This window comes from Manacus candei, unplaced genomic scaffold (genome assembly GCF_025592945.1).
Source record: "Manacus candei isolate 608988 ecotype Guabito, Panama unplaced genomic scaffold, ASM2559294v1 h1tg000247l, whole genome shotgun sequence".
In the NCBI taxonomy this organism is placed as follows: domain Eukaryota; kingdom Metazoa; phylum Chordata; class Aves; order Passeriformes; family Pipridae; genus Manacus; species Manacus candei.
This window is the reverse complement of record NW_026138295.1, coordinates 41624-68018: the sequence shown is the minus strand read 5'-3', so window position 1 is coordinate 68018 and position 26395 is coordinate 41624. Positions and strand designations below refer to the sequence as shown.

The following is a 26395-nucleotide window of genomic DNA, read 5'->3' as shown; positions in this document are numbered from 1 at the left end:
CAGGGGATGACTTTGGAGGAGAAAGGGGCAAAGAAAAGGAAGCAAGAAGCGTAAATATTTATCTGGTAGTTCGTATGATCGCATCATCGGGATCCTGCTGATTCCAAGTCATTATTTAAAAATAATCGTCATTAAAAAAAACAAACAACACAAATACCGACATTCACAAGTGCAGACGCGCGTGTTCCCCCCCCCGCAAAAACACAAACCACCACACCGAGCGCATCTTTGATTTATCCCTTCGCCCAGCTCTGACTGTGAAACCCCCCGGTTTTTGCTCTGAGAAAAAAAAAGAAAAATCCATCGATAAGGTTTAATTGTGTATATTTTTAAAAGGACAAAAAAAAATTAATGAGCTAAGAGTGTAATTAAAGGAGAGATGTCGCCGCGTGACGCTGTACAGTCCGATCCCCCCCCCCGCCAGTGTCTCGTAGCTCGGGCCATTTTCACCCACCCAGCGATGTGTAAATGTGCGGAGAACCCCCGGCCAAGCTGCGTCGGCTTCGTTATTTTCTCGGCGCTAGGGACGGAAAATAAGGAATAAGGGACGGAAAATAAGGAATAAAGCTGCTACCGCGGGGACAAAACCATTGCTCGCGGTCGCTCCCACATCCCGACCGCGGGTTTAAGGGCCCGGCTGGGAGCGAGTTGCTCTACGAGGCTGTTTTTTTGGGGTGTGTTCTCAGGGGGGTTTCTGTATCTCTGCCAGAAAACTGGAATGTCTCTTCTCCGCTGCCAAGCCGGGAAATGCACAGTGTTGTCTTTGGGGTTTGGTTCTTTCCCTCTCTCAGCCGGCTCATTATCCACAGTGTTCCCCGGATATGTAAAAGGAGGTTTTTTGATTTTTTTTTTTTTAATGTCTTGTATATGTATATAAATCGTGGTGTCCAGATGACTTGTACCGACTGCAGATGACATTTCTTAGAAATAAATATCTTTTTTTGTTGTCGTTTCGCCTGGAGGAAAGGCTCTTTGTGCACCTCTTTGTAGCCCTGCGCTTCTCCCATCCCTCCCTCCAGCCGCCTCCTTTCCCCACCGCTGCAAAAACCGCCCGGGCAGGAGCGTCTGCGGAGAAAGGATGAGGGAAAAAGGCTGCAAATTCGGCAAATTTGGGCCGAAACCGCTTAATATAGGGCTTGCTTAAAGCAGGCGAAGGATGCGAGGGGCAGATGCGTTGAAAAAGCGGAGAAAATAAATCCGCGGAGATTGAACCAACAAAGCGCTTTTTAATTTAATTTTTATCAAATTTATTTTTATTTAATGTTATTTTTTATTTAATTTCATTTTTATTTAATTTCATTCTTATTTAATGTCAATCTTATTTAATTTTATTTTTATTTAATCTCTTTTTTTTTTTCATTCCATTTTTATTTCATTTTTCTCTCTCTCCCTCCTTTTCTTTTTTTCTCTTCCTTATTTTCCTCCTCCCTCCTTCCGCAATCCCCCCGAAAACGCGATGACTTCGCGGGGGATGCCTCCAATCTCTTGAAATCGCCCTCCCGAAGGACGCGTTTCTCTCAATCCGCGCCCGCGGATCTTCCGCGGGAGAGAAATAACGAGCGAGGAAATTGTTTCCGTAGGCGCGTCCCAATCTACCTTAATATCTGCGAGATTTAATCACCTCGTTAAACGATCCGGAGGGGAGGGGAAGAGAAGGAGGGGGGAGAAAAGGCTTTTAAAGGGATGTGACCTAAAACAATGTTAGTGCGGGGGGAATTCGCGTTTGTGTTTTGGCGTGAGGGGAGGACAAAAAGCAAAAAAGATCGGCGTCGGTGTCCCCCGAAATGCGCGTGTGGGTGCTCTGGGTGTTCAAACTGCTGTGCCCAAGTGGATGTAGATAATATACATATATTTATTTATACGAAGGGATATAACGGCGTGTGAGTATAACCGGGGATGTCCGCTTCTTTTTATGACCCGGGCGTCGGTATATATATATTTTATATATATATATATATGTGCTAAGTGTAGGTGTGCGGGGCTTGGCAGTGGGGGTGTCTTTGCCTCTGGGTCTGTCCCAAATCACGACCTGTCCGTGCTATATATAAATTTATATATCTGTGTATTTGGGGCGAGTGCAACCCCCTGCGCTGGTCCTGCGGAATGGTGGGGGAATGATATGATTGTTATATCTATATATGAGTGTTATAGATATAAATTTATAGGGATAGATCAATATGGGCAGGTGCAGCCCGCTGGGCTATCGTAGGAAGAGGGGTGTAAATCTCATTTAAGGTCCCTGCAGTTGTGTACAGGGAGAGCGTGTGGCTGTACCTATGGAATGAGTGCCTGTACCTATGGAATGAGTGGCTGTACCTATAAAATGAGTGCCTGTACCTATAGATTGAGTGGCTGTACCTATAAAATGAGTGACTGTACCTATGGAATGAGTGGCTGTACCTATGGAATGAGTGGCTGTACCTATAGATTGAGTGGCTGTACCTATAGAATGCATGACTGTACCTGTAATGTGGCTGTACCTATGGAATGAGTGGCTGTACCTGTGGAATTTGTGGCTGTACTTATAGAATTTGTGGCTGTATTTATAGAATTTGTGGCTGTACCTATAGAATGAGTGGCTGTACCTATAGAGTGTGTGGCTGTACCTGTATAATTTGTGACTGTACCTATAGAGTGTTTGACTGTACCTATAGAATTTGTGGCTGTATTTATAGAATTTGTGGCTGTGTTTATAGAATGAGTGGCTGTACCTATAGAGTGTTTGACTGTACCTATAGAATTTGTGGCTGTACCCATGGAATGAGTGGCTGTATTTATAGAATGAGTGGCTGTACTTAGAGTGTGTGGTTGTACCTATGGAATTTGTAGCTGTACCTACAGAGTGTGTGACTGTACCTATAAAATGAGTGGCTGTACCTATGAAATGAGTGTCTGTACCTATAGAACGAGTGGCTGTACCTATGGAATGAGTGACTGTACCTATGGAATGAGTGACTGTACCTATAGAACGAGTGCCTGTACCTATAGAACATGTGGCTGTAGCTACACATACAGAGCCTAAAAGGCTCCACACGCGGCATTAAAGGAGCAGCGTCTCTCAGAGGGTCCAAGGCGCAGCCCTTTGGAGCCCGCCCCGCTCCCAGAAATGCTCCTCATGGATTCCGGTGCGATCCCAAATCTTTGTCTGAGGCCGGGAATGCCGCTGACGAGGGGCCGGGTCCTCCCGTCTCCCCTTTCCTTCGCGGGGGCCTCCGATTTCTGGGAGGGGAGAACCCCAGGTGTTGATCTGGGGGGGGTTCTCGCCTCTCCTTGGGAGAAATCCGGGGGTTCGGAAGCACCGGGAGAGCCCGAACCCTTCGCGTTTTGGTGGTTTTTAAAAGGCGCTCGTCCAGGAGATAACCGCAGTTCGTCCAGAGGCGCCCATCGCCGGTGCTCTAGCGGGATTAAATCGCCGGAAAAAACCTGCCTTAACCCAAGAGAGCCAAGAAAAAAAAATGTGTTTTGAGCGTAAAAAAAAAAAAGGCTCTTCCTCTAAAAAAAAAAAAAAAAAAAAAAAAAAGAAAAAAGAAACTTGTGTGTGCAGCGACTGAGGTGCCCGAGAGCAGCTCCGGACAAGCCCAAATCCGACACTCCGACAGCGAGCGTGTTCTTTGCCGTGGTTGTTCCTCCTCATTGTACCTGAATTTCGCTGGTCCTGGGCTCAAAAATTATGTGTATATAAGTAAATAATTGGATGGAAGTGAGGTTATTGAAGGAGAGAATTAGAGGGGATGAGAGGACGGGGACAAACACTTTATTATTTTCTTTACCTGTGTGGGTGATCGAGCGCGAGCTGTTCCCGGGGTTTCCAATTCGGGGAGGTTTTTCGTCATTTGTGTTTAATCGGGTCGGAGGGGGAGAGGGTTGGTTGTGCGTCCGTCGCGCGTCGGCCGCTCTCTCAACTTAAAAAGGAGGGGGAAAAAAACCCACCCAAAAAAGAAAAGAAAAGAAGGGCAAAACCAAAGAAGAAACGACAAATCCACTCGTTCGTTCCGCTTCAGGGCACCGAGGGGGTTGGATGGTCTTGCTGGGCAGATATTGGGAGATCTGCTGCCATCGCCCACGTTTCCCGCAGGATTTTAAATTATCCTGATTTTTCCCTGTGCCGCGAGAGCCTCCATCCCCCCGCCCCGGGGCTGCCCCACCGCCCCAGAGCCGGGCAGGCGATGCTGAGGTCCCGGCTGGGTTTTTTTGGGGGGATACAAACCCCAGGACATCCCCCGACACACTCAGAACCATCGGGGTTTCACCCTCATAAAGTGTGGCTGGATTGGACCCTCCAGGGCACAGAGAGGGCACGAGATGGACAAACCTTCCCCTTCCCCTTCCCCTCGCACAAATCCGCCGGTTCTTTGTCCTCCTTTAATCCCGGTGGTTGAATTGAAAAAATTAAATCAAAAACCACTTGTTTTCGGGGCTGGTGGGATAAAAATAATACCCCCGTTAATTTTTTTTTTTCTTTTTTTTGGTGATAAATCCTTCCTCCGATCCCCGACGCGGCTCTTTCGGGTTGTTTGGCGTTTTGTTTTGTTTTATTTGCCCAGAAGAAGCGCCAAATACCGTCTACAACTCGAGTTACTCGGTCACCCTCTCCCAAGAGCGTTGGAGGAGGCAACCGGCCCGGAGGAGAGAACAAACGAAACCCGAAATGAGTAGAAAAATTAAACGGAAATAAAAACTTCGCGGGCACACGAACACACACAGACAGACACGCGCGAGACCCGAGGAGCAGCAGGAACGCAAATCCAGATTAATTTCTACCTTTCCCCCACCTATTTTCTGCGTAGGGAATGGGATTGGAATCTCGGGCTTCTCTTTTCCTCGCTTATTTGTCCAAGAACGCCCTGCCCGGGGCTCGCCGGGTATTAGGTCGGGCCTTGACGTCAGTCCCGTGTTACCCTTGACCGTGACTAGGCGTTCTTTGACCTTGACATCACGAGCTGCCGGATAATAAGCCAGGGGGACCCTCACCCTTGATCTTCTCCTCTCCCGCCGGCCCCAGGCAGCTCCCGCTCCTGTTTACAGATAAACAAGGTGTTATTTGAAGTCTAGACAGGCGGGCTAATGGCCAACAATAAAGCCCTGAAAAGGAAGTTTCCCAAGTTTAGCCTTTTCTTTCCTTTGTATCCGGGACTTTGAATAACTTCCAACCGCAGCCTTTATGGCAAAATCCCGGGCAAGGGATTTCCCTCGCCTTTTTTTTCCCCCCGACTTTTAATTTTTTTCTCTTTTCTTTCTTTGTTTTTTTTTTTTTTTTAATTGACCTTTTATTTCTTTTCTTCTTTTAAATTTTTCCTTTCCTTCCTTTCCTTTCTTTCCTTTCCTTTCCTTTCCTTTCCTTTCCTTTCCTTTCCTTTTCCTTTCCTTCCTTTCCTTTCCTTTCCTTTCCTTTCCTTTCCTTTCTTTCCTTTCCTTCCTTTCCTTTCCTTTCCTTTCCTTTCCTTTCCTTTCCTTTCCTTTCCTTTCCTTTCCTTTCCTTTCCTTTCCTTTCCTTTCCTTTCCTTTCCTTTCTTTCCTTTCCCTCTCTCACATTCCCTTTCTTTCCCCCCTAACACATTTTTCCAAGAGTAACTTCTCGATGAGGCGGGGGAATTCTGCTCTTGCAGCAGAGGTGAGTAGAACTCTTACTGATTATCTTTCTTTATATTATAGAAGGGCTTGGTCTTTGATAAAAAGACTTTATTTATTTATTTATTCATTTTTAGCAGCAAAAGAGAAGAACCTCCCAAAGGCTTTGCCAAGGAATTATTTCTGGAGGCACTGACAGCCAGCCCGGGTGTGTGTGTGTGTGAGCACATCCACAAACCCCCCCGGCTCCGCCGGTTCCTCGCTCAGAAACCTCCTCGCCTGCGTGGTTTTCGGCACGTTCTGGGGAAAACCTCGCCTTTATGGGTATTTAAGGATCGCATCCAGCAAAATCTCGTGTCTCCCGTCACCTCCGCCTCGGGGGAAGCTGCTGCCTGCGGGGAGCTCGGCTTGGCTCAGCCACGCTTGGACCAGCCGCGGCTTTAATCAACTCCCTTTCCTGCCCACCACTTTCTCCCGCTTACAAGGAACATTAAATAAGTGAGATCACGCTTCTCGGGCTCTCCAATGGCGATTTGCTCGAGACTCGTGAATTCTGGCCCATTAACCGGTTTGTTGTTACAGTTGCTGGGGGTTTTCGGCCCTCCGGGGGAATTACAGTACGAAAAGCCAACTTCTCACCCAAAACGAGAGCTGGCGGACAAAGCGAACTTCCCTCGAGTTGGGGGACTAAACCTTTGCCTCCCGGAGGGATGCAGGCGGCAGTTTACACCGAGCTAAGGGGAGGAGAAGATCTCCTGCTGGCAAAGCCGGGGAAAAATATGATATTCCAGATATTTAACTCTTCCCTGCACCGAGGCGGGGACCTTAAAACTGAAAAGTGCCCCGGATGATTTGTACATCGGATGAGCGAAGTGTCGTAGACGGTTTATTCGCAGTCATTTACCACTTCGCCATGCTACTATATATATATATATTATTTTTTTTTGGCCCAGCTCCTCCTCGTTCCATTTTTCCTGCCTCTCCTACAGATCTGTGTGATGTGTCCGGTGCTCTCAGAGATCTGTGGGACGCGCCTTTCCCACCCCAGAAAAAGCAGGTTCCGCTGATATATGGCCGCCCCAAACAACAGTTCCAGCGGCTCCCCCAAGCCTGTCCATATTTTATCCCCGTGTAGTGTATCTCTATATTTACTCTAAATACTTCCTTTTTGACCCCGGCAGGCAACTCCTTGGTCGAGCTCCTTCCAACTCCCGACCAATTTGGGGTGAAATTCAGATGAGGAGAAAAGCCGAGCCATGACGGGATCTGTTTTTCCAACCTGAGGAAGCACAAGGAGACCTTTTAATTTGCTTTATTTCCCCAGGTTGTTTTGTTGTTTGGGTTTTGTTTTTTTTTTACCCAGGCAAGAAAATTCAACATATACATGGATTTTTGCCTTATGGGGTCACATCTCCTGGTCTTCTCTGTGAGAAAACAGAAAGTGGGGCCGAGTCCTTCCAGCTGAGATGTAAATGAGTAGCTGGGGCCGTTGGGCTGAGGCCATTCCAATTTTTTATTTATTTTATTTATTTTTAATTCTGATTTCTTGAAGAGCCGAGGCCGGAGGGGTGGGAGCTCCCGGCCGAGCTCAACCCCCGCGGGCAGCGCGGGGCGAAGATGAAAACGCAGGAGGAGGGAAGGGCAAAAAAAAAAAAATAAATGTTATTTCTCAGAGAGGGGTCGCGACGGCGTGAGAGGGGAAGAGGAGAGGAGGGAGGAGGGCCGGAAAAAATTTCCCAACAGAAGGGGAAAAAGAGCAAAGAGTGGAAAAACCACCCCAAACTTGGGGTGGTTGTTTTGCCCGCGCAGCAGCGAGTGATGCTCACCCGAGCCGGTCATTAGCAGGGGATGCCGAGCCTCTTTACTACACTAGACAGTGACCTTGAACTGAGACAATCTCGCTTTTCCAGCCTCTTTCCCTCTCCCTCTTTCTTTTTCGTGGCTGGTTTGTTGGTTTTTTTTTCTCCGCGGCTCCCACAGGGCAAAGATCTTCTTCCCACCACCATTTCCCAAGAGCTGCCCGTGTGGAGGTGGGGAAAAATATCAACCTTCCCCGGGGATTATGAAATATCGTCCTCGAGAAGGTGTCTCTCTCTCTCTCTCTCTCTGTGTCTCAAAACTGAGATTCCTGCGAAGGGGGAAAAGCTCAGAGAATATTTTTATTTTTTGAGGAGCTTGGGGAACCGTCCTGTTGGAGGAACACCGCCAAAAATAAAAATAATAATAGTAATTAAAAAAAAAAAAAAAAAGGCAGAGGGGTTGCTTAAAGAAAATGGAGTGGAAATGGGGATGTTTTTTTGGTGGGTCGTGCAGGGGAAGCTGCCTCAGCCGGTGCCCCAGGCAGGAGGGCTCGGCTCAGCCTTTCGTTTTTTAAACAGCGCTCAGCTAAACCGAGCATTACAAAAGCCCAAGCGCTCAACCTGAACTGGGAAATGAGTTTTTAATGGGCAAGAAATTCCCGGGAAAACGCGGTAGCTTTTCTTGAGAGTCCTTAGGCTTAATTTTTTTGTTGTTTTCAGGGGTGGGGACAGAGGTTTTATCTCCTTTCCTCGGACCTGCAGCAGCGCTGAGCTGGGAGCCCCGCTCAAGGCCACCAAGAGCAGGGAGTTCCTCTCCACGCTTAATATATTTCTGAGCACGGCCGCGGCATTTCCCAGCTCAAAAAAAAAAAAAAAAAAAAAAAAAGAGGAGAATGATAAATAAGTGAAGCGGGGGTTTTTTTTTCCTCCCTCTCCCTCGCTGAGGTGCCCAGGCTGACACTGTCCCTCCGCTCCCACTTTGAGGTTCACTTGTTCTGCAGCTCAGCCCCGCTGCTGCCTCCTCAAAGATGATGCAATTTTTGGTTTCGCCCTGCAAAAAAAAAATAAAATAATAATAATTAAAAAAAAAATCCAATTGCCATCCAGAGGAAAAGCCCCAAATACCCCGGAGATTGGAGCAGAAATGCACTTTCCAAAGGTCCGGCGGAGAACAAAGCCCTGCAACAGCCGGGCACGTCTCATAAGGGGAATTTTGCAAAGGAAAGAGCAAGGTAAAGGGAGGGTTTTCTTCCAAAACAGAGCAGCAAACAAAGCCAGTTCAGATGGCAACCTCGGGGGATCACGTGCTCTTTTTTATATAAACTATTCCTCCCCACTCTTGCCCAGAGTCGAGAGCAGCTCCTTCTGCAGCGAGAAGACACTCCTGGAGAAACTGCGAGCAGCTTTTTCTCTCGTACCTGCAGGGAGAAAAAAATTCCTTGGCAAGGTTTGAAAACAAAACAAAACAAAAAAAAAAAATCAAAAGAAAAAAGAAAAGGGGAAAAAGAAAAAAAAAAAAAGGAAAGAAAAAAGAACGCCAAAGTTTCATTCTAAGCAAAATATATATTAGCGGTCGTATTTCTTCCAAAGCGTGTGGGAAGGTGTGCACGTACCTCTCTGCAAGGTATGTATGGAGCGGATCCACAGGGAGAAAGAGGGGTAGGAAAAGGTGGAATGCAGGTTTTCCACCTTCAGGAGCTGTCCATGGAAGCACCTACAAGAGCGGTTCCATTGGCACCTCATTATTATTATTATTATTATTTTTTGCAGGGTGGGGAGGGGGTGACCCCGAAGCCCTGCGAGGAAAATAAAAAAGAAATGACTTTCTGCTCGAGAAATAATTAAAAAAATAGCGGCGAGGGAGGTCGGTTTTGGGGCTGGACAGGCGGTAGTTGGGGGGATTCGCCTCCCCCCGCCCGGCTCAGCCCCCGCCGAGCGGTTTTACCTCTACAGGAATATTTACGGTATTTCGCAGCGAAGTCAACCTGGCAAGGGGAACGTCTGGGAGTTGCTTAAGGCGGACGAGGAATGCAAAGCCACGCAAAAATCCAGTAAAAGGAGGGGGCGGGGGGGGGGGAGCACTTCTATTCCTAAAAAAAAAAATAAATAAGTAAATAAAAAAGGAAGGGGGGAACAGGAGAAAAAAAACACACAAGGTGGAAAAAAGAAAAAATCCAACACAAACCACCCTCAAATGGCTCTGCGAGTTCCCGCTTTCCATGCAATGCTCCTCTTCCAGGATTTTTTTTCCCCCCTTCCAGGATTCTTTTTTTTTTTTTTTTTTTTTGCTTCCCCCAGCGTGTTTATTTTGCGCTGAAAGCAGCCAGTATTGATTTTTTCCCCTTTCTTCTTCTTCTATTTCTTCTTCTTCTCCTCCTTCTCCTTCTTCTTCTTCTTCTTCTTCTTCATCCTCTTCTTATTCCTTTGCAGCGGCTCCTTCCAGCACGAGCGGGGGAAGAGGATGGGCGGGAGGGAAGAGCTCTGTGGTGTTACGAGGGCAGAATAAATCGCTCTAAGGTGGCGAGGAACCAGCCCTGGGTGTGCGTGTGTGCGTGTCTGTGTGTGCACCTCTGTTTCCAGGGGTGGGGGCCAAAGAAAACGGGGCGAGAGGGCTGCGATTTTTATCCGTTCCCAGAAAGGAAGCGAAAAAAAAAGAAATATATTTAGAGGCTTCACTCCATCCGTGTGTGTGTGTGTGTGCCTTGGTGAATATGGAATATGTACCGGGTAAATGGGAGCTCGCACGCGGTCGGGTTCTCCTGGCCGCTGTTTTCGACACAGATCATTAATAAAAGCAATCGAGGATTGCTTAAATAAAAAAAAAAGAAATAATCCCTTTTGGAGAGCCTGGGAAGAGGCTGCGAACAATCCCCCAGCCCGCGACAAAGCCACCCAGTCTGAGAGGACGGGGAGGGTGATAATAATAATAATAATAGTAATAATAATAATAACGAAGAGTAGGAAAGGTCGCAAATCGCCTCCAACTCTCCCGTCCCACCGCGCGTCAATATGAGCCTGTTGCGGGCACCATCATTCGTCTCCTTAAAAAGCCCGTAAACTTTATATGACACAATATCTAATAGTAATTTATTGGGGAGATATTGTAAATTCGAACTGTTTTAGTTAATAAAGGAGCTAATTAATGAGAAGCGGCCTCGCTTTTGCGGATAGCAGAGGGCCCCGAGGTGCTGCCGGGGGAGGGGGGCGGGCAGCGGGTTTTGGGGTGAAACCCCGGCTCGTCGGTTGTTTTCTGCTAAATATGACATTTTAGGGCTCTTAAGCCAGCGCTGGGAGCAGACTGAAGAGAAAAAAAAAAAAAAAAAAGAGAGAGAAAAAAAAGCTTTATGGGATTTTTTAAATGATTTTTTTATTATGGGGGGAAGGTCGGGTGGGGAGGGGGGAAGAAAAGGCGTAAAAAGGCGGAACTTGCTGTTGTGTTTTGTCTCGGCTGCCAGGGGAGGGGAGGGTCTCCCCCCCCCCTCCAGCGCAATTTGGGGCTCACGTGACCCCCCCGGACCAATGGGCACGAGCCGTCGGTTTAACTATGTTTAATGTCAGATAGCAATAAAGTAGAAGCTTTCGGTCAGGCCCGCGGAAATGGGCGAGCACAACCTCCTTAATCCCGGCTTTGTGGGACCTCTGGTGAACATCCACACGGGAGACACCTTCTACTTCCCCAATTTCCGCGCCTCCGGAGGGCAGCTGCCCGGTTTGCCGTCCCTCTCCTACCCCCGACGGGAGAACGTCTGCTCCCTGCCCTGGGCATCCTCGGAGCCCTGCAACGGGTACCCTCAGCCGTACCTGGGCAGCCCCGTGTCCATTAACCCTTCCTTCGGCAGAGCCTGCGACCTCGCCCGGGTGGAGGAGAGCAAATGTTATTACCGGGAAACCTGCGCCGACAGCGGCGGGCTCAAGCGGGAGGAGAGGGGCAGGGACAGTGCCTTGCTGCCCCTCGAATCCGGCCTCCCCAGCGGCATGGGGGGCAATTTCGGCAAATACGACTATCCGAGCGGCGAGGCGGTGCCCCACGACCCTCCGTCCTGCCAGTCCTTGGAGTCGGACTCCAGCTCGTCCCTGCTCAATGAAGGGAATAAAGGCGCGAGCGGAGAAGCGGGGGGGGGCTTGGTGTCCCCCCTGAATCAAGGCAGCACTTTAGGCGGCGGTGGTAAGACCCGCGGGAAGGAGGGTCTGGGGGCTGCGTCTGCTCGTGGGGATGTGTGCGGGGAGGGGGGGGGTTCGCCTGGAAACTTGCCGGCTCGGGGCTCCTCGGGGGTGTCATTGCCCGGGCTCGGCGGTGGGAAGCGGCGCGTCTATGTGTGCTGAGACCGCTAGGGGTAGCACCGAAATCCCGAATGTTTTATTAGGTGGTGCTTCTTTTAAAAGAAAAGGCTATAAACATGTAAATATCCCATAAAAAAAAAAAAAAAGAAAAAGGGGGGGGAGAGAGAAAGGGAGCCGCGGAGCGGGGCCGTGGTCGCGCATCCCTGCGCGGCGCGGGGGCTGCCGGAGCGCCCGGGAGATTTTGGGGGACATCCCAGAGGTGCGTCGGCCCGAGGGAAGAGGGGAGATGCTTCAAAAAAAACCCCAAAAAACAACCCCACGACCTTCCAAGTCGCCATTAGGGAGGGGAGGTTTCTCCCTCTTTGCCTTCCCGGGGGGGTCCCCCCGCTCCCTGCCCGTCCTTCGCTCCGCGCCCCGCTTACAACGCTCCCCACCTTTCCCTTCCCGCGCCTCCAGCGCCCTTCCCACGCCTCCCCCCGGCCCTGGCAGGCGGTTGGGAGCATCCCCAAGCACCCACGGCTGGAACGGCGGGGACAGCAGGGAAAGGGCTGCTGGGGGTATCGCTTTTTTGTTTTTTTTTTAGAGAAGGGTGTTTTTATTCCTCGCCAAGTGCTCAACTCTCGCTCCCCCTTTGCCAGGTGCTCCTTGGTACCCGATGCACACGCGGTCCCGGAAAAAGCGAAAACCCTATTCCAAGCTGCAGCTGGCAGAGCTGGAGGGGGAGTTTATGGTCAATGAATTCATTACTCGCCAAAGAAGGAGGGAGCTCTCAGATCGATTAAACCTGAGCGACCAGCAGGTGAAGATCTGGTTCCAGAACCGGCGTATGAAAAAGAAAAGACTCCTCCTGAGAGAGCAAGCCCTTTCTTTCTTTTAAAGTTTTAAAAGCGTCCGTGTCGGGTGTTATAAAAAAAAAATAGGGGAAAAAAAGAAAAAAAAAAGCGAAAAACAAAAACCAAACCCAACCAAAACCCACACAGACTCTCTAAGCGGTGACCCGAGCTCCCGGGACTTTACCTGATCACTCTTAATCCCCCCCGCCCCTCCCTAAGAAACCGATGAATAAAGAAATAACATTAATAAATAACCAGTTTCCCTTAAAATACGAAAACCCGACAGCGAGAGAGAGAGAGAGAGAGAGAGAGAGAGAGAGAGGAACAAAAAAATAATAGGAATCAGAATCTTGCATCTTCTCGGCCGGGCCGGCGGGGGGACAGCCGGCTTCCAGCGATGCTCGTCGGGATGAAGGGAAGGTTTTGAGAGCGACTTTAGCCGCTTGGCCTTTCCCCGGAGCTCAGGTAGGGGCTCCGAGCAGCACCGGGCACCGTCGGGGCCGTCGGGGGCCACCGGTCCCGCTCCCCCCCCTCACCCCTTCCCCCCGGCTTGGGGGAGATTGAGAGGGACGGAGGTGGATCCTGGAGCATCTCCGGGGCTGCCCTGCCGGGTTTGGGGCTGATTCGGTGGAAAGCGGGAGGGGAAAGAGCCAAAAATTAAAGCAAACGGGGGCAAAAATAAAGGCGAAGGGGATGGGGAGGGTGTTGTCTTAAAGGACTGACCCCGCATCCCTGCGGAAGATGCTTCTTTTTTTTTGTTTAGTGCGACCCAGGATGGGATTTTCTCGGCCTAAATTGAGGGTTTGCGGCTGATCGGTGTCCCCAGGTTTGATGAGGGTCCTCAGGTTTGCTCAGGATCCTCAGGTTTGATGAGAATCCCCAGGTTTAATCAGGATCTCCGGGCTTAATGAGGATCTCCAGGCAGAGGAGCGAGACAAAGGCAGTGTAATATCCCCGCTGTATGTGCTGTATATCTATATAATATATGAGGGACGTGCATCACACCATGTCCCTGTAGATGGGAGGCTTTGATGCAGGCGCCGGGATTGTCCTCAACGCCGGGATGTCACAAGGAGAAGGAAAACTCTCCCCTCTTTCCTTCCGAAAACCCTCCCAGGGGAAAGAAAAAAAAAAAAAAAGGGAAGAAAAAAAGAGAAAATCTGGATTTCTTTCCAAGGAAACTGAGCCTTTCGGAGATTTTTTTTTTCTCTCCCCCCCTTCTTTCCTAATTCCCAGCGTGTCTCTGCGCTACCCTAAAAATGACATCCTCCCTCTACAAAGAAAAATGTGAATTTTAAAAGGAGGGTGTGCTGTGGGGTTTGGTGACAACGTAGGAAATTAGGTGGGAGAAAAAATCCTTCTCTTTGGGACCCCGCGGTCCCAGGAGCTTGTTGGAGTCGGAGCTCGACGCATCCTCCCCTTCCTGGGGTAACTCGAGGTGCGTTTTTTCTCCTGGACACTCTTTTCTCAATTAAATGCGACAACAAAAGGAGAATGTGAGAGGTTTTCGAAGGAAATAGAGCTCAGCTAGATCAACCCTGAATCGGGTAAAAACCCTGCAGGTTTCCAGCAAGGATGATGCTTTTTTTCCCTCCCTAAAAAGTCCAGCTGATAGGGGTGGTCGCCTTTTTAAAAGGAGGTTTCGGTCTTTGGGGCACCAAAGGGAGGGGGGATCCCTAAAGCCCCTGCCCGGTTTTTTCCCTTTCAGGGCAATAAAAAGGGGCCTGGAAGGATGCGACGCGGGTTTTTTGTACTTGAACTCGCATTTCCTGGAGGAAAACCCACCGGTTTTCCGTATTCCCGGTCAGGTCTGTGCTCGAGGCACTTTTAGGTCGGGGGGAGAATCGAGACAAGAGCGGGTTAGGAGGGGGGGAGCAGCAGGTTTAGGGCCCTGGGAAGCTTTGCCCGCTGGGAAATCCTAATTTAGGGTTAAGAAAAAGCTAAAAACCAGGAATTTTTACTTCAGGCCGAAGGGGGAGAAGGGGCCGTCGGCGCTGCGGCCGCGCCGCGCTTTGCTCCATTCGTTTTATATCGGAGGGGGGGGGATTAATTTTATTGGCAAAGCAGCGTTTTCTGGGAAGTCTGGAGGCTCACCACGTGCTCCCGCTTCCCCGCGTTCATGGTCATGACCAGCAGCGCCGAGGAATGCTTTTATTTACGAGCTGCAAAGGATGGAGCCGACTCCTTAAAAAAAAAAAAAAAAATCCCTCCCTGGGCTGGAAGGAACCTTTTCCTTCGGCTTTATTTCTGCAGGAGAACCCCCCAGACCCTTCTCCCCCCATCCCCGTCCTCTTCTTCCCCCCTCCTTTTTTTTTATTATTTTTTTAATTCCCGACCCGGGAAATGTCACGTCTTTATTTCCTCCCGGTCGTTTTTTTTGCAAAAGAAAGACACCCCCCCCCTTCCCTCCGCTGCCATCCCCTCCTTCTGGGTGAGGGTCCCCTTTTCGCCCCCTCCCCGCACACAAAAGAGTCGCCGCGGAGGGTCTGGCCCGTGCAATAAAGCCCTGGATGTGTTAAAAAGCAAATATGGAGAGTTTCTATCTCTGGATGCTCCGGCCCAACCATGTGCAATGTGCAGGAATGCAATGTCTTGGGGGGGGGGGATTGATTTTTGGGGGGTGGGGGGAGATGGGGAGGTTTCGGGGGGGGTGGTCACGGCTTTGGGTGCTCTCGGAGGGGTCGAGCTGGCTCCTCGCGGGGTGATTTTGGGGCCCGGGTCCCGGGGGAGGGTGGAATTCCAGGGGGGAGGAAATAAAAAATTTAAAAAAAGGACCAAACCCAGGCGGGTTTTGCTGAGCTGAGCTCCCCAAAAACCCCCCCGGTGGAGGGGCTGGAGGTTGGGGGGGGGTGAGGAAGGGGAGAAAGGAGGGTGAGTTACGGTGAGATGTCAGAAACGCTGTGTTGGATTTCAATCCCACCATCCCAAAAAACAAATCAATCCGTTTCGTTATTCTTCACCCACCGAGGGGCTCTTGTATCCCCCGCAAAAAAAAAACCCCAAAACCACCAAAAAAAAAACCCAAACAAAAAAACCCACCGCCCTCCCCAACACAAAAGCCAAGACACCAGCAAGCGACCCCTGGGGAAAAGGCCGAAGAAAATGGAAAATATATGCAATATTCTCTTCCAGATTGCTTTAAAAAGGCGGCTCGGTGGGATTTCTGTTTGTTCTGTGTCTGTTCTCCGTGTCCGTGGCATTGTTTTCCCTGCTTGTATCGCCTAGTTTAGGTTCTTTGCCGTTGTTAATCCGCACCCCTGGCAGTAGAGTCCACATGTAATGGTTCTTACCTCAAGCTATTCTATGTAGGGTCTATGCAAATGTCTGTTATAGCACGTTTTCCGGCTTTATAGAGTCATGTAAAAAGTCGCTTCACAATAATAATAATAATAATAATAATTAAAAAATAATAATAATGTATTATTATGTGATTTCTTGATAATAAATAAAGTTGCCCAAACGTCTCCGTGGTGATTTATTGTTTACTGTTTAAAATTAAATATTAAGTCGGAAGGTTAATAAAAGAGTAACAACAACAACAGCAAAAAGAATTATATTGGCCAGCGTTGCCTTCTGTGCCTTGTAGATCATCTTTTGGGGAGGGGAAAAAAAAAAGTAATTAAATGAACGTGTAAAATGCGTTGTAAAAGAAAAAATATCGCTGGTTGTGCCTCTCTAAATATAATTAGAAAAATCCCGGGGAAACAAGAAGCATAAGTTAATCCCCGAATTGCTGCCTTAATGAGTTAGACTCGTGCACGTAGCAATAATTGGAAGCAAAATTGGGATAAAGAAGCTTAAATATGGGGCTGTTTGGGATTCTTTTGTCTGCGGCGGAGGGGATCGGGGGGGCTGCGCCTCTCCTGGAAGCAGCTCCCTCCCCAGGGGGCCCCTACGGACATGCTAGGGATGAGTTTCCTGATGGATTTGGGAACCAGAGCAGAATCCGAGACATCCCTGGTCCGGCTTTAGGATGGGAAACGCCTGGGAAAGAGCGGCTCTTAAACTGGGAATATCTGGGGTTGGGTTGGGGTTGGGGCCCGCTGGCGCTCGTGGTGATGGTTATTATTGGGACCAGCGTTATGGCCTTTCTTCCACGTAAATTCGCAGCAAAATTCATTTAACGAGAGGGAAAAAAACCAACAACCCAACCAACAACCCAACCAACAACCCAACCCCGTCAGGCCAATTTAAATAAATTGGATTATGATGGGCTCGATGTCTCTCTGAGCGGGTATTTACACGGAATGGCTTCGCTGGATTTTCCTTTCGGGGAAAATGCCACACGCTCCCCCGAGGAAGGAGGGAAGGGGGAAGAAAAAAAAAAAGCTTTTAGGAGATCGAGAAAGGATTTTTATGAAAGAAATGCCAAAGGAACCCGCGGTGGGGTCGGTGGAGAATCAATGGGGTTTTTCCCCTCGTCCTGGTCGTATCCAGGCCCAGTAAATCCCAGCTCAGCTCACACCCCAGTCTGGACGTGCTGGGGGTCACCGAGCCTCAACCTCGGGGAGTTCAGATCAGTTTTTCTGCAAAAAAACCCCAAATCCCACGCCATTCATAGAAATTCATATATTTTTCCCCACTCGCCTTCTCGAACACCAAAGTTATGAGGGTTCATCCAGCCCTGGGATTCATCCAGTCCGGACCAGTTTCCTGCTTTTTTTTTTCTTTTTTCCTTTTTTTTTCCCCCCCACGAGCTGCTCGATTTGGGCAGAGGAGGAAGAAGGCGAAAAGCAAATATTTCTATAGGAATGGGCCCCATTTCTGCCCCTTCCAGCAGCAAAACCCAACCACCCTCCAGCGAGGTTCAAGTTGGGGCACACGAAGCAGCAGTAGTTGGGGAAATATAGAGAGTTTAGGTTTTCCACAGGGCGAAAATTCACATTTTTTCACGTCATAATTACTTTTTGAACTTCATATTTTAATTTTTTTTTCCCTACACGGGCGCACCCACCCTCCCTTCGCTTCTCCTGCTCCACTTCTATCGCCCAGGCAAAGCCAAGTTTGACTCGTATCCGCTTTTATTCCCCGATTTCTGCGGCCCTGCACCAATCTGGCAGGAAAAAACGGGCAGGAGGAGGAATTACGCCCAACAGGGCCGAGCGCCACGGAGCGACATAAATTGTAGAAACTGTAAGTCGCTTCACCTTGAGCAGGAATAGTTGGATTTCAAAGACATTCAAACACTCACGAAAACAGATAAAACTTATTTATTGCCGGCGAGCCGATAGAACAAATTGTTGCTTCGCCATAAAAATCTGTATTATTCCTGGGCTGGTTTCTTTTATTCGGCCGCGTATTTCATCACTCCGGCTTCCAAATGAATTCGCCGGCGAGGGGAGAAAACCCTCGGCTCTTTAATTGCCAGGAATATTTCTGCCGCTAATGACAAAGGCCGAGGTGTTATTTCACAGCTACTGCAAAAAAACCGGAGGAAATATTAACGCGCCAGGGGCGATTTTCGGGATTTATTCCCGTTTCGGTGCTTTCGGCGCGCGCACAAATGTGGGAAATATAATGTGCAAAGTAGGGATGTGTTTCCCCCCCCCCCCCCTCAGTTCAGAAGATTTGCTCTTGACACCTTCGTGTGGAAGAAAAGTCTGATTTCTTTGAACTCCCTCTGCCAAACCCGACCCGACTTAGCCCCGAGCTCGTTTCCAAGCAATTAGGAGCCGCTTTAAGCCAAGTTTAATCAGGCAGCCCGCGAGAAAGCGCCGAAAATCGAGGCAGAAAGGGAAAAATTCTCTTCTCCCCCTCCTCGTTTTCTCACAACTCCCCTTTTTCCTGACCCACACGGGGCGATTTTACACCCAAATCGTGTGGGGGGAGGATGAACAGAAGGCAAAATAGAAAGAATTAAAACCGGAGGGGAGAATGGGAAGAATCAAAAAATTGGGGGGTGGGGGGATTCGGAGGAATTGAAATGGACTGAGAAAAATCGCGAAATTAAAATTGGGGGCAAAAGAAAGAATTAGGAAGGGAGGGGGGGGAGAAAATAAACCCGGGCCGGGGCTTCGGCCTGGAGGGAAGGGAGCTGGAAACTCTTCTTGTTTTCCTCCCTTACGCCCCCCGAAATAAGGAGTAAAGGGGCGATAAATGGAGCCAGTAAGTGGAGTTTTGGGCCGGGGGTGTCCCCGCGTGGGTGGGGGGTTCGTTCCGAGGGGAGTGGGGCGGGTGTGGGAGGGTGGGGGGCGGTGGGTGCTGCTGGCACGGGAGGGAAACGCGATTTGTGCTTCAGGAATTCCCCCTCCACGCGTGGAAATATTTTTGCCCCCCTCAAGGTACCCCTGTGAGTGTCCCCCCCCCCAAAAAAAGGCGAACAAAAAGCAAAGCGCCTCCTCCTCGCGGTTGCGTTTTGGAGCTCGAGGGACCGCGGAGATTAACAATTAAATGTAATAATTCCCGGTAAAGTGGAAAGAACGGGTGGGTTTCCCTCTTCCCGGGGCTCCGCGTGGCTCAGACCCCGTCCTCTGCCTAATTCCGTGATATATTCACTGTTTTGCTTCCCTCCCCCGGGCTGTTTTCAGGCTCGTGCCCCCCCCACCCTCCCCATCGTCGCCAAACCCAAGAACGCCCGGGTTTGGTTCCGAGTGGGGGGTTCATAAACGTAAAATAAACACGGGGTGGGAATAATTAGCGGCGTTTATCAGCATATGGCCACCCACCCCAGTCCGAAACCTCCCGGACCCCGCCGGAGGAAAATGAAGTACATGGCAAGTAATTAGCTTTTAAGCAAATCATTCCGCATTGGAAACTTATGGGTAAAACCTAATGAAGTGCAGAGTGAGGGGGGGAAAAAAAAGAAAAAAGCTTCTTTTTTATTGCTTGGTAGGTAGCAAGTAGACACGGCAATATTTTACTGTTGAGAGAATAAATTAATTAATATCTCTGTAGCTTGCAACTACAATGGCTCCATGGATGGGTGCATTTAAAGGAGATATATGTATCCAGTCTCATCGGTGTTGTTAACAAGAGTGATAATAAAGATGAAAAGGATAAGAAAGATAAAAAGATCGCTCGGGTTGTGCTTCTTACTGCGGGTAAATTACGCGGATTTTCTAATGGCTGCGTCTTGTTGACTCTCGACAAACTCTTTTTTTTTTCCTTTTTTTCCTTTTTTTTTTGAGTCAGACTTCATTAAGTGACTTTATTTTCCTGTTCCTCGAATAGGAAATGAAGATACGCGCCCCGAGCTCCCCAATAAATCTCGTATTAACCATCCTGCTCTGCAGCTCGAGGGGAGGGGGGACCTCCCTTCCCCCTGTTTCTGATCCAACAGCGACTATTTCTGAAAATGAAGCATTTTTCTGCTTTTGTCAGCGAGGAAATTTAAACTTTCCTCCCCCCCCCGTGCTCTTCTGGTACCGCGAAAATGAAGGAATCTCATATCTCCCTCAGTCAAAATAAACCCCATTTTTTTGGGGTTCTTTTGTGCCTCAAATCTGCGTTAAAAATCTACCTGTGATTTTTTTTAAAGAGAGTTTTGCGCTTTAATTTTCGGCTTGGCTCGGTCGAGCGCTGTCGCAGAGAACACACAAACCGCGGGGATATCTCACTATAAAAGCCTTGGCCCAAAATTAATGCGTTTCAAAGGGAGAAAGCGTTTTTAATATTCAGTTTTGCAGCCACGACGCTCCCGCCACTCCCGAACCTCCACGTCGGGCCGGGAAGGTGTCGATAATTGCGGAGAGCGTGGAAATTCATTTTATTTTTATGACGGCCCAGTAAACTATTACGAGGTGAGACGAGACGCCGCTAAAGGAGAAAGCGTTTTAAAAAAATTAGGTATGGAAAAAGTACAGTGCGAGAGCCAAGGCGGCGATGGGGGAGCGGTAAATCGAGGAATAAAATAAAATAAAATAAAATAAAGCCACGGACGCTTCAAAACATCTCACGGCGGAAATAATGGCAGAAATATTTTAATAGATGGTTGAGGGTTTTTTTTTTCCTTCTCTAAGAATTAAATGCGGGGGGGTTTTGAGGGGAATAAGTGCGGGGTGAGGGGGATGTGAACACCCCGCGGAGTGGAAATATCGGTGGGTAAGAGCGGAGTAAAGTCCGAGTAGGGCACAACTCGCCCTCCTCGCCCCCGGCCTGCCCCAAACCGGCCAACTCAGCGCACCCACGGCTCGTTTTTTTGGGAGGGTGGGGGGGTTCCCTTTGGATTTTTCCCCCCCAGGCCGCGGCTCTTTGCACCTCGTTCCCCTGCCCCGAAAAATTCCCACATTTCCGACTGGCAGCCCAGAGTCCGAACATTGACTTTATGGGTATTTAAACCAACCGTCTTCATCTGTAATTGGGGATGAAGAGTATTTATTGCTCCGGTGGAGAACTAGAGATATAATTATCTCTTTATAGAGAGACTCTGAAATAAAACATCTGTCTCCCCCCCCCCAGACGCACACAAAGGCGGCTCAACGCCGACAAACTTTCACATCTGCACAAGCACTTCTTTTATTATTTTTCCCCCCCTTTCTTTTCACCAAAAATACGTTTATCCAAGTCCGAGCGATCCTCTCCTCAAAGTTTAAAAAAAAATCCTCTCAATCCCTTGAAATGGCTCTGCCAGGGATTTCACTTTATTTATTTTTATTTATTTTTATTTTTATTTTTATTTTTATTTTTATTTTTATTTTTATTTTTATTTTTATTTATTTTTATTTTTATTTTTATTTTTTATTTTTATTTTTATTTTTATTTTTATTTTTATTTTTATTTTTATTTTTATTTTTATTTTTATTTTTATTTTATTTTTTTTATTATTTTTATTTTTATTTTTATTTTTATTTTTATTTTTATTTTTATTTTTATTTTTATTTTTATTTTTATTTTTATTTTTTAAACTGGACTAAAGAAAAATACTTCTTTGCAAAGAGAACCCGCGTTGGCTGCAGAGATTCCGTATTGTCCTTTTTTTTTTTTTAAGTGGAAAAGGGATTTTGAGGAGGATTTTGGGGGGGAAACTATTGAGGAAAAACGCGCTGCGGGATTTTTTCGGTGCTGTTTGGAGGCCGGGAGAGGTTGTGGTCAAGGGGATGTGGTGGGATGAGAGGGGATTTCTCGGGGAAGATGGAGCGAGACAGAAGGGTCCGATCGACTACAATCCGGATTTATTTCTTTTTTTATTTATTTTTGGCAGCGGATAAATTTGCTTTCACCCCCCTCTCCTCATCTCCCCCCAGACCTGCGAATACATTTTGGAAATTTTGATTTTTGGGCGAGGTTTTTGGGATAGGAGTCGCCCAGCATTTCCCTCCGTCCCTTAGTGTTTGTGGGGTTTTTTTTAAATGTAATTATTTTACTTTTTTTTTGTTTTTATTTTTCATTGTTTCTTTGTTTTACCTTTTAATTCTTTATTCTTTTTTTCTTTATTTTATTCTTTACTCTTTATTCCTTATTCTTTCTTTCCTCTTCTTTTCTTTTTTTTTATTTTTCCTTTTATTTTTTAATATTTATTTTTTATTTTATTTTTCTTTTTTATTTATTTTATTTTATTTTATTTTATTTTATTTTATTTTATTTTATTTTTTTTTTTTAAATTTCTTCCCCTTTCTTTTCCCCCCTTTCCCCGGGGTTTCCGCGGGAGGAGCCGTCTGGGGCTGCCCGTCTGGGTGGGCGGGGGCCGCCCTCGCAAAGTGAAGGTCAAGTTAAGCCTCCAAGCTCCCGTTCCGCGGCCCGGCCGCGCTGCTCCGCCGCAACCCCGCGGCAAAGCCACTGCCGACCACCTTTATTTGAATTAAACCCCTTTTCCCCCCACTCCAGGGGCAGAGAGAGGAGCCCAGCGCTGGAACAACCAAGGGACGGGGCGATTCTCTGGAAGCTTTTCCTCCAAATCTTGATTTTTTTCAGCCTTTCTCCCCCGCCAAGCCGGACTTCGGACTTCAAACAAGGTCTTTCCTCCCTTTTCTCCTTTTTTTTTCCCTTTCCTTCATTTTTTTTTAAACACATCCCCATCCCCACCCCCCTTCTGGTCTCTCCCCAGCAAGATGCAAACCCGTCTGCCGCGGAGGAAATTAAACATCATAAAGAAAAGCCCAATTAAGGTTTAATGTCCGAACGTTCCCGTTTCCTCCAGAAAACAATGAAGTTCGCTCGGTAAGGAGGGAGGCAGAAGGAAAGAAAAGGGGGGGGAGGGAGGGAGGGGGCAGAATATTTTGTCTCAGAGAGGGGGAAATTAGACATAGAGGGGGAATCTTTAAATATAAAAGGGGCAGGGGGGCGAGGTGGGAGTGGGGGATATTTGGGGTTAAGCAAAGCTCGGAGAGGGGGAACAACTGGGTGAAATAATGTGGATTTTAGTGCCGGTTTCCAGCTGATTTCTGCTCATATTTGACTTGGGGGGAAAGGCCCGAGCGGGGGGGGGGGAAAGGGGTTAATGTTAAATGAGGGGGGAATGGGGTGAAAAGGGGGCAGATAAAAGGGGGATAAAACCCCGGAGTCCCTTTACCTTGCGCCGGGTCCTGTCCTTGTCCGCCTCCCTTTCTCCTCACCCCGCACGGCGCTGGTTTCACCCCGAACCTTCGCGCTGAGGAAAAGAGGGGGAAAAAACCGAAAAAAAAGGGAAAAAAGGGGGAAAAGAGGCAAAATTGGTGACGGGGACCGAAAATACCCCAAAATAAGGAGGGGGAAAGCCAACCCGGCTCGCCCCAAGTCACCCGAAGGCGCCCGGGCCGTGGGAAAAGGGCAGGAAGGGGACAAAGCTTGGCCGGGAGGGGACTTGGGCCAGGTCTGGGGTTGTGTCTTCGCGGCCACTTTCACCCCCCCGAACCCCGAATCCCCCCCGGGTAGAGGAGACCCCCCGATATTCCCTGTCTCGGGGAGATATTCCCTGTTTTGGGGAGGGTTTTCACTCTTTGTGTCTCTCGGCGGGGGCAGCTCGGGGGGTTGGGGGGCGATGGGGACGCGTCGAGATGTGACAAGGGGATCGCTCCCAACTCCCCGCTCCCCAAAAACACCGGGAGAGGGGGAAAAAAGTCTCCACTTCTCCTTATTTCCCTCTCCCGCGAGTAAACACCGACAAATATCCCCCCGATTTTCAGCCTCGGGGTCCGCTGAGGGGGTCAAATGAGAATGGAACGCCCCTCACGGGCGGGTGTGGAAGGAGATTTTACAGATATTTGCGAACCATGTCGTTATTTTAGGCAAATCTGAGTCCTGCGGGATGGAAATCCACGGAGATATTCAATCGGAAGGCGCGAATGCGAGGTGACAGTGAATAAAGGTGGGTGTTTCTGGGGTGAGAGCAAATCGCTTCTATCCGGGCTCTACACTCACGATTTTTCTAATAAATGTGGAAAGAGAGGAAGAAAAAGGGAGAGCGAGAGACAGAAGGGAAGAAAGAAAGAAAGAATTAAAAATAATAAAAAAAAACCACCACACAGGGAGGGACCAGAAGGAGAGATTAGAGAACAGTCCGATCATTGGACCAATTTTTAATTCATAATTTATCTGCTTTCAATTCATGAAGTTTTTAAAGCCAGTACCTTAATAAATGAGAGCTCCGGCTGCATTAATTTAGATCTATATTCATTTCAACCGACCCTGGCGGCACCGACAAATTTCTCCACCCGCATCCCCAAGGAAGAAAAAAAAGATGCGAATATGATTTTTTTTATTATTATTATTATTCTGGGAAGGGATAAAAGAGCTGAGGGGAAAAAAAAAAAAAAAAAAAAAAAAGACAACCCCAAAAACTTATCTAAAGAGATTTCCGTGCCCGGATCCCTCTGCTTCTCCAACTGAAAATAAGGGATGGATGGGGTTTTGCACGAAAGGGTGAATTTTATGGGCGAAGGGCCGCGGTGAGCGGGGCAAGGCAGGTACATCCGTGGGCTCCAGAGGTGGAGGGAGGAGGGAGGCGATCCAGGTTATCCCTTCCCCTCCTTCTCCGGCAGCATTTATCTTCTGCGGGGTTGGAAACGCGCTTGGAAAGTGTCACCCCGCGAAGCAGCTGAAGGATTTTGTTTCGTTTTATTCTGATTAATGCGGGGGTGGCCGAGGGAGAGCCCAGCGCCGTCGCGCTCTCGAGGGCGAATTATTGAAGTTTATCCCCATAAACTCTGGAGATCCGGCTTTGATCAATGGTTGTCTGAGGGAAATACATCTCGGCCCTGGCCGGGGTGGAAATAAAAAAAAAATATGAAAAAAATAAAATAATAAAAAGAGAGGCTTGCGGGAGCCAAAGTATTAAAGTGCAATACTTGGAAATGATTTCCTGAGTATTTAAGGATTAAGCACCACGCATGCGAACGTGTGTGCGGTTTGAACCAGGCTGGGGGAGGATTAAACGCCCACATTCTGTCCTGAACTTTGCATTTGGGGGCGATTTCGCTAATAAATGGGCGAGCCAACAGAAAACACATTTTCCCTGCCACAATTTCCGACTTTTTACGCGGTTTTGCTGGGTTTAGTGGCGCTGCTGAAGTTACCAAGAGGCGACGTCTGGCGAATAAAGGATTATTTGATTGAAAAGGTTCGAGTGTGTTTTACGCGTATTCCTTTGTGTTTAAATCGGTGTTTTTAGAGGTTTGGAGGAGGGGAGAAGAGGGGAAGGGGGGGGTGGAATAGAAATAGGTGTTGCTTAACGAGCTCTCTGCGCTTCCTGTCTCCTCCAAGCCGAATTTGGCAGCGGCTCGCTGTGAAGTTTTACTCGAATTCCCCAAACCCCGGCGCTTCCCGGGCTTCGGCAGCTCCCGCAACCGAGCCGGGCAGGGCGAAAGAAAGCAAATAAATAGATGGAAACACTCAGGCATTGATATTCCCCCGGCCTCGGCCACCGAGAAGGTGGGGAGGGACCGAGAAAAGCCCCCGAAGTGGGAAGGCCGCGGGGCGAAGTGTGACTTATATTGGATATTATCAAGCCCAACTCTTCTTAACGCCTCTGCGGCATCACTTCCAGCCCAATCCGACCCCCGCCGCACATTTTTATCCCAGACAGTCCCAGCCTCGCCTGCGGTTGGGAAGCATAGTTCGACCGGCTTTTATCTTGATTAAGTCCACATGATTTTGAACTTGCAGCTCAGGTCTAGAGAGATCTAAGTGAAATTTTTTCCCCCCTTTCCCTTTGAATTGTTCGCAGCTTATATATAGTTTTCCTTCGCGGCCCTGGCGTCCGTCCAGTCGAATTTATCTCTGCCATTTGGGGACAGTAATCTTTTCCAAGCGCTTCCCACTTGTAGCTATTGTCTCTCCCTTCGGATTTCCCGGACACAGACGCCGTGTCTTGTGATCTGTTTACTGGCCTGACTTTCCTCTCCTTCCCTTTTTTATTTTGGTGGTTTTTTTTTTTTTTTTAGAAGTCCATCTGAGGAAGTAGCACCGTCGTGGAAGGGAGGGAAAAATCACTCTGAGAACATCTGACAGGCCAAAGTCATTAGCCATCAGAAGCTGGAGCCTCTTTAGCAGGAGCGAAGCACATCCCCGCAGCTGCCGGGAGATGCAGCTGCTTAAGAGGCACTTTTTTTGCACCCACTCGCAGCTTTTTGCCCTCCCCAAACTCACATTTCCCCCCCAAAACAGGAGGCAAAGCCAGCTCTGCTCGACTGGTTGAAAGAGGGAAAGATTCAGGGTCTAAATTATGGCTCAGATATCTTGAGAGCACAGTGAGTAGCCCTGAGTAACGTGCTAAGCCGGGTTGGTATCAAATCTGTTCTCTTCTATTTTTTCCTTCTCTTTTTATTGAGGTTTTTCCTTCTTTTCCCCCCTCCCTCCCTCCCAGCCAGTGGTTTTCCTACTGTACGAGCTGGGACAAAGACTCCTTTATGGCAAATGCTCTACAAAAAAAGTTTTTGACCCAAGTTGGGAGGGTGGTAACGAATTTACGTTCAGATAACTCCAGCTCAGGGGTGGGAGGGGAAAAAAAATCATCTCTTCTCTCCCCAGTGGCAGGGAAGAAGAAGAAGAAGAAGAAGAAGA

General features: G+C 48.4%; 1 protein-coding gene across 1 annotated transcript; it reads left to right on the top strand.

Moving 5' to 3' along the window:
• Positions 1-10964: 10964 nt before the first annotated feature.
• Positions 10965-12525, top strand: HOXC12 (homeobox C12). Its single transcript, XM_051775061.1, has 2 exons — positions 10965-11532; positions 12287-12525. The coding sequence occupies exons 1-2, from the start codon at positions 10965-10967 to the stop codon at positions 12523-12525; spliced, it is 807 nt and encodes a 268-aa protein (XP_051631021.1).
• Positions 12526-26395: the final 13870 nt, after the last annotated feature.

What these genes read in the sequence shown, in the direction of transcription:
- HOXC12 (XM_051775061.1), top strand. Translation starts at nt 10,965, where the DNA reads ATGGGCGAGCACAACCTCCTTAATCCCGGCTTTGTGGGACCTCTGGTG. An exon ending in CAGCACTTTAGGCGGCGGTG is followed by an intron (nt 11,533 to 12,286) that starts GTAAGACCCGCG and finishes CCCCTTTGCCAG; the next exon opens with GTGCTCCTTGGTACCCGATG.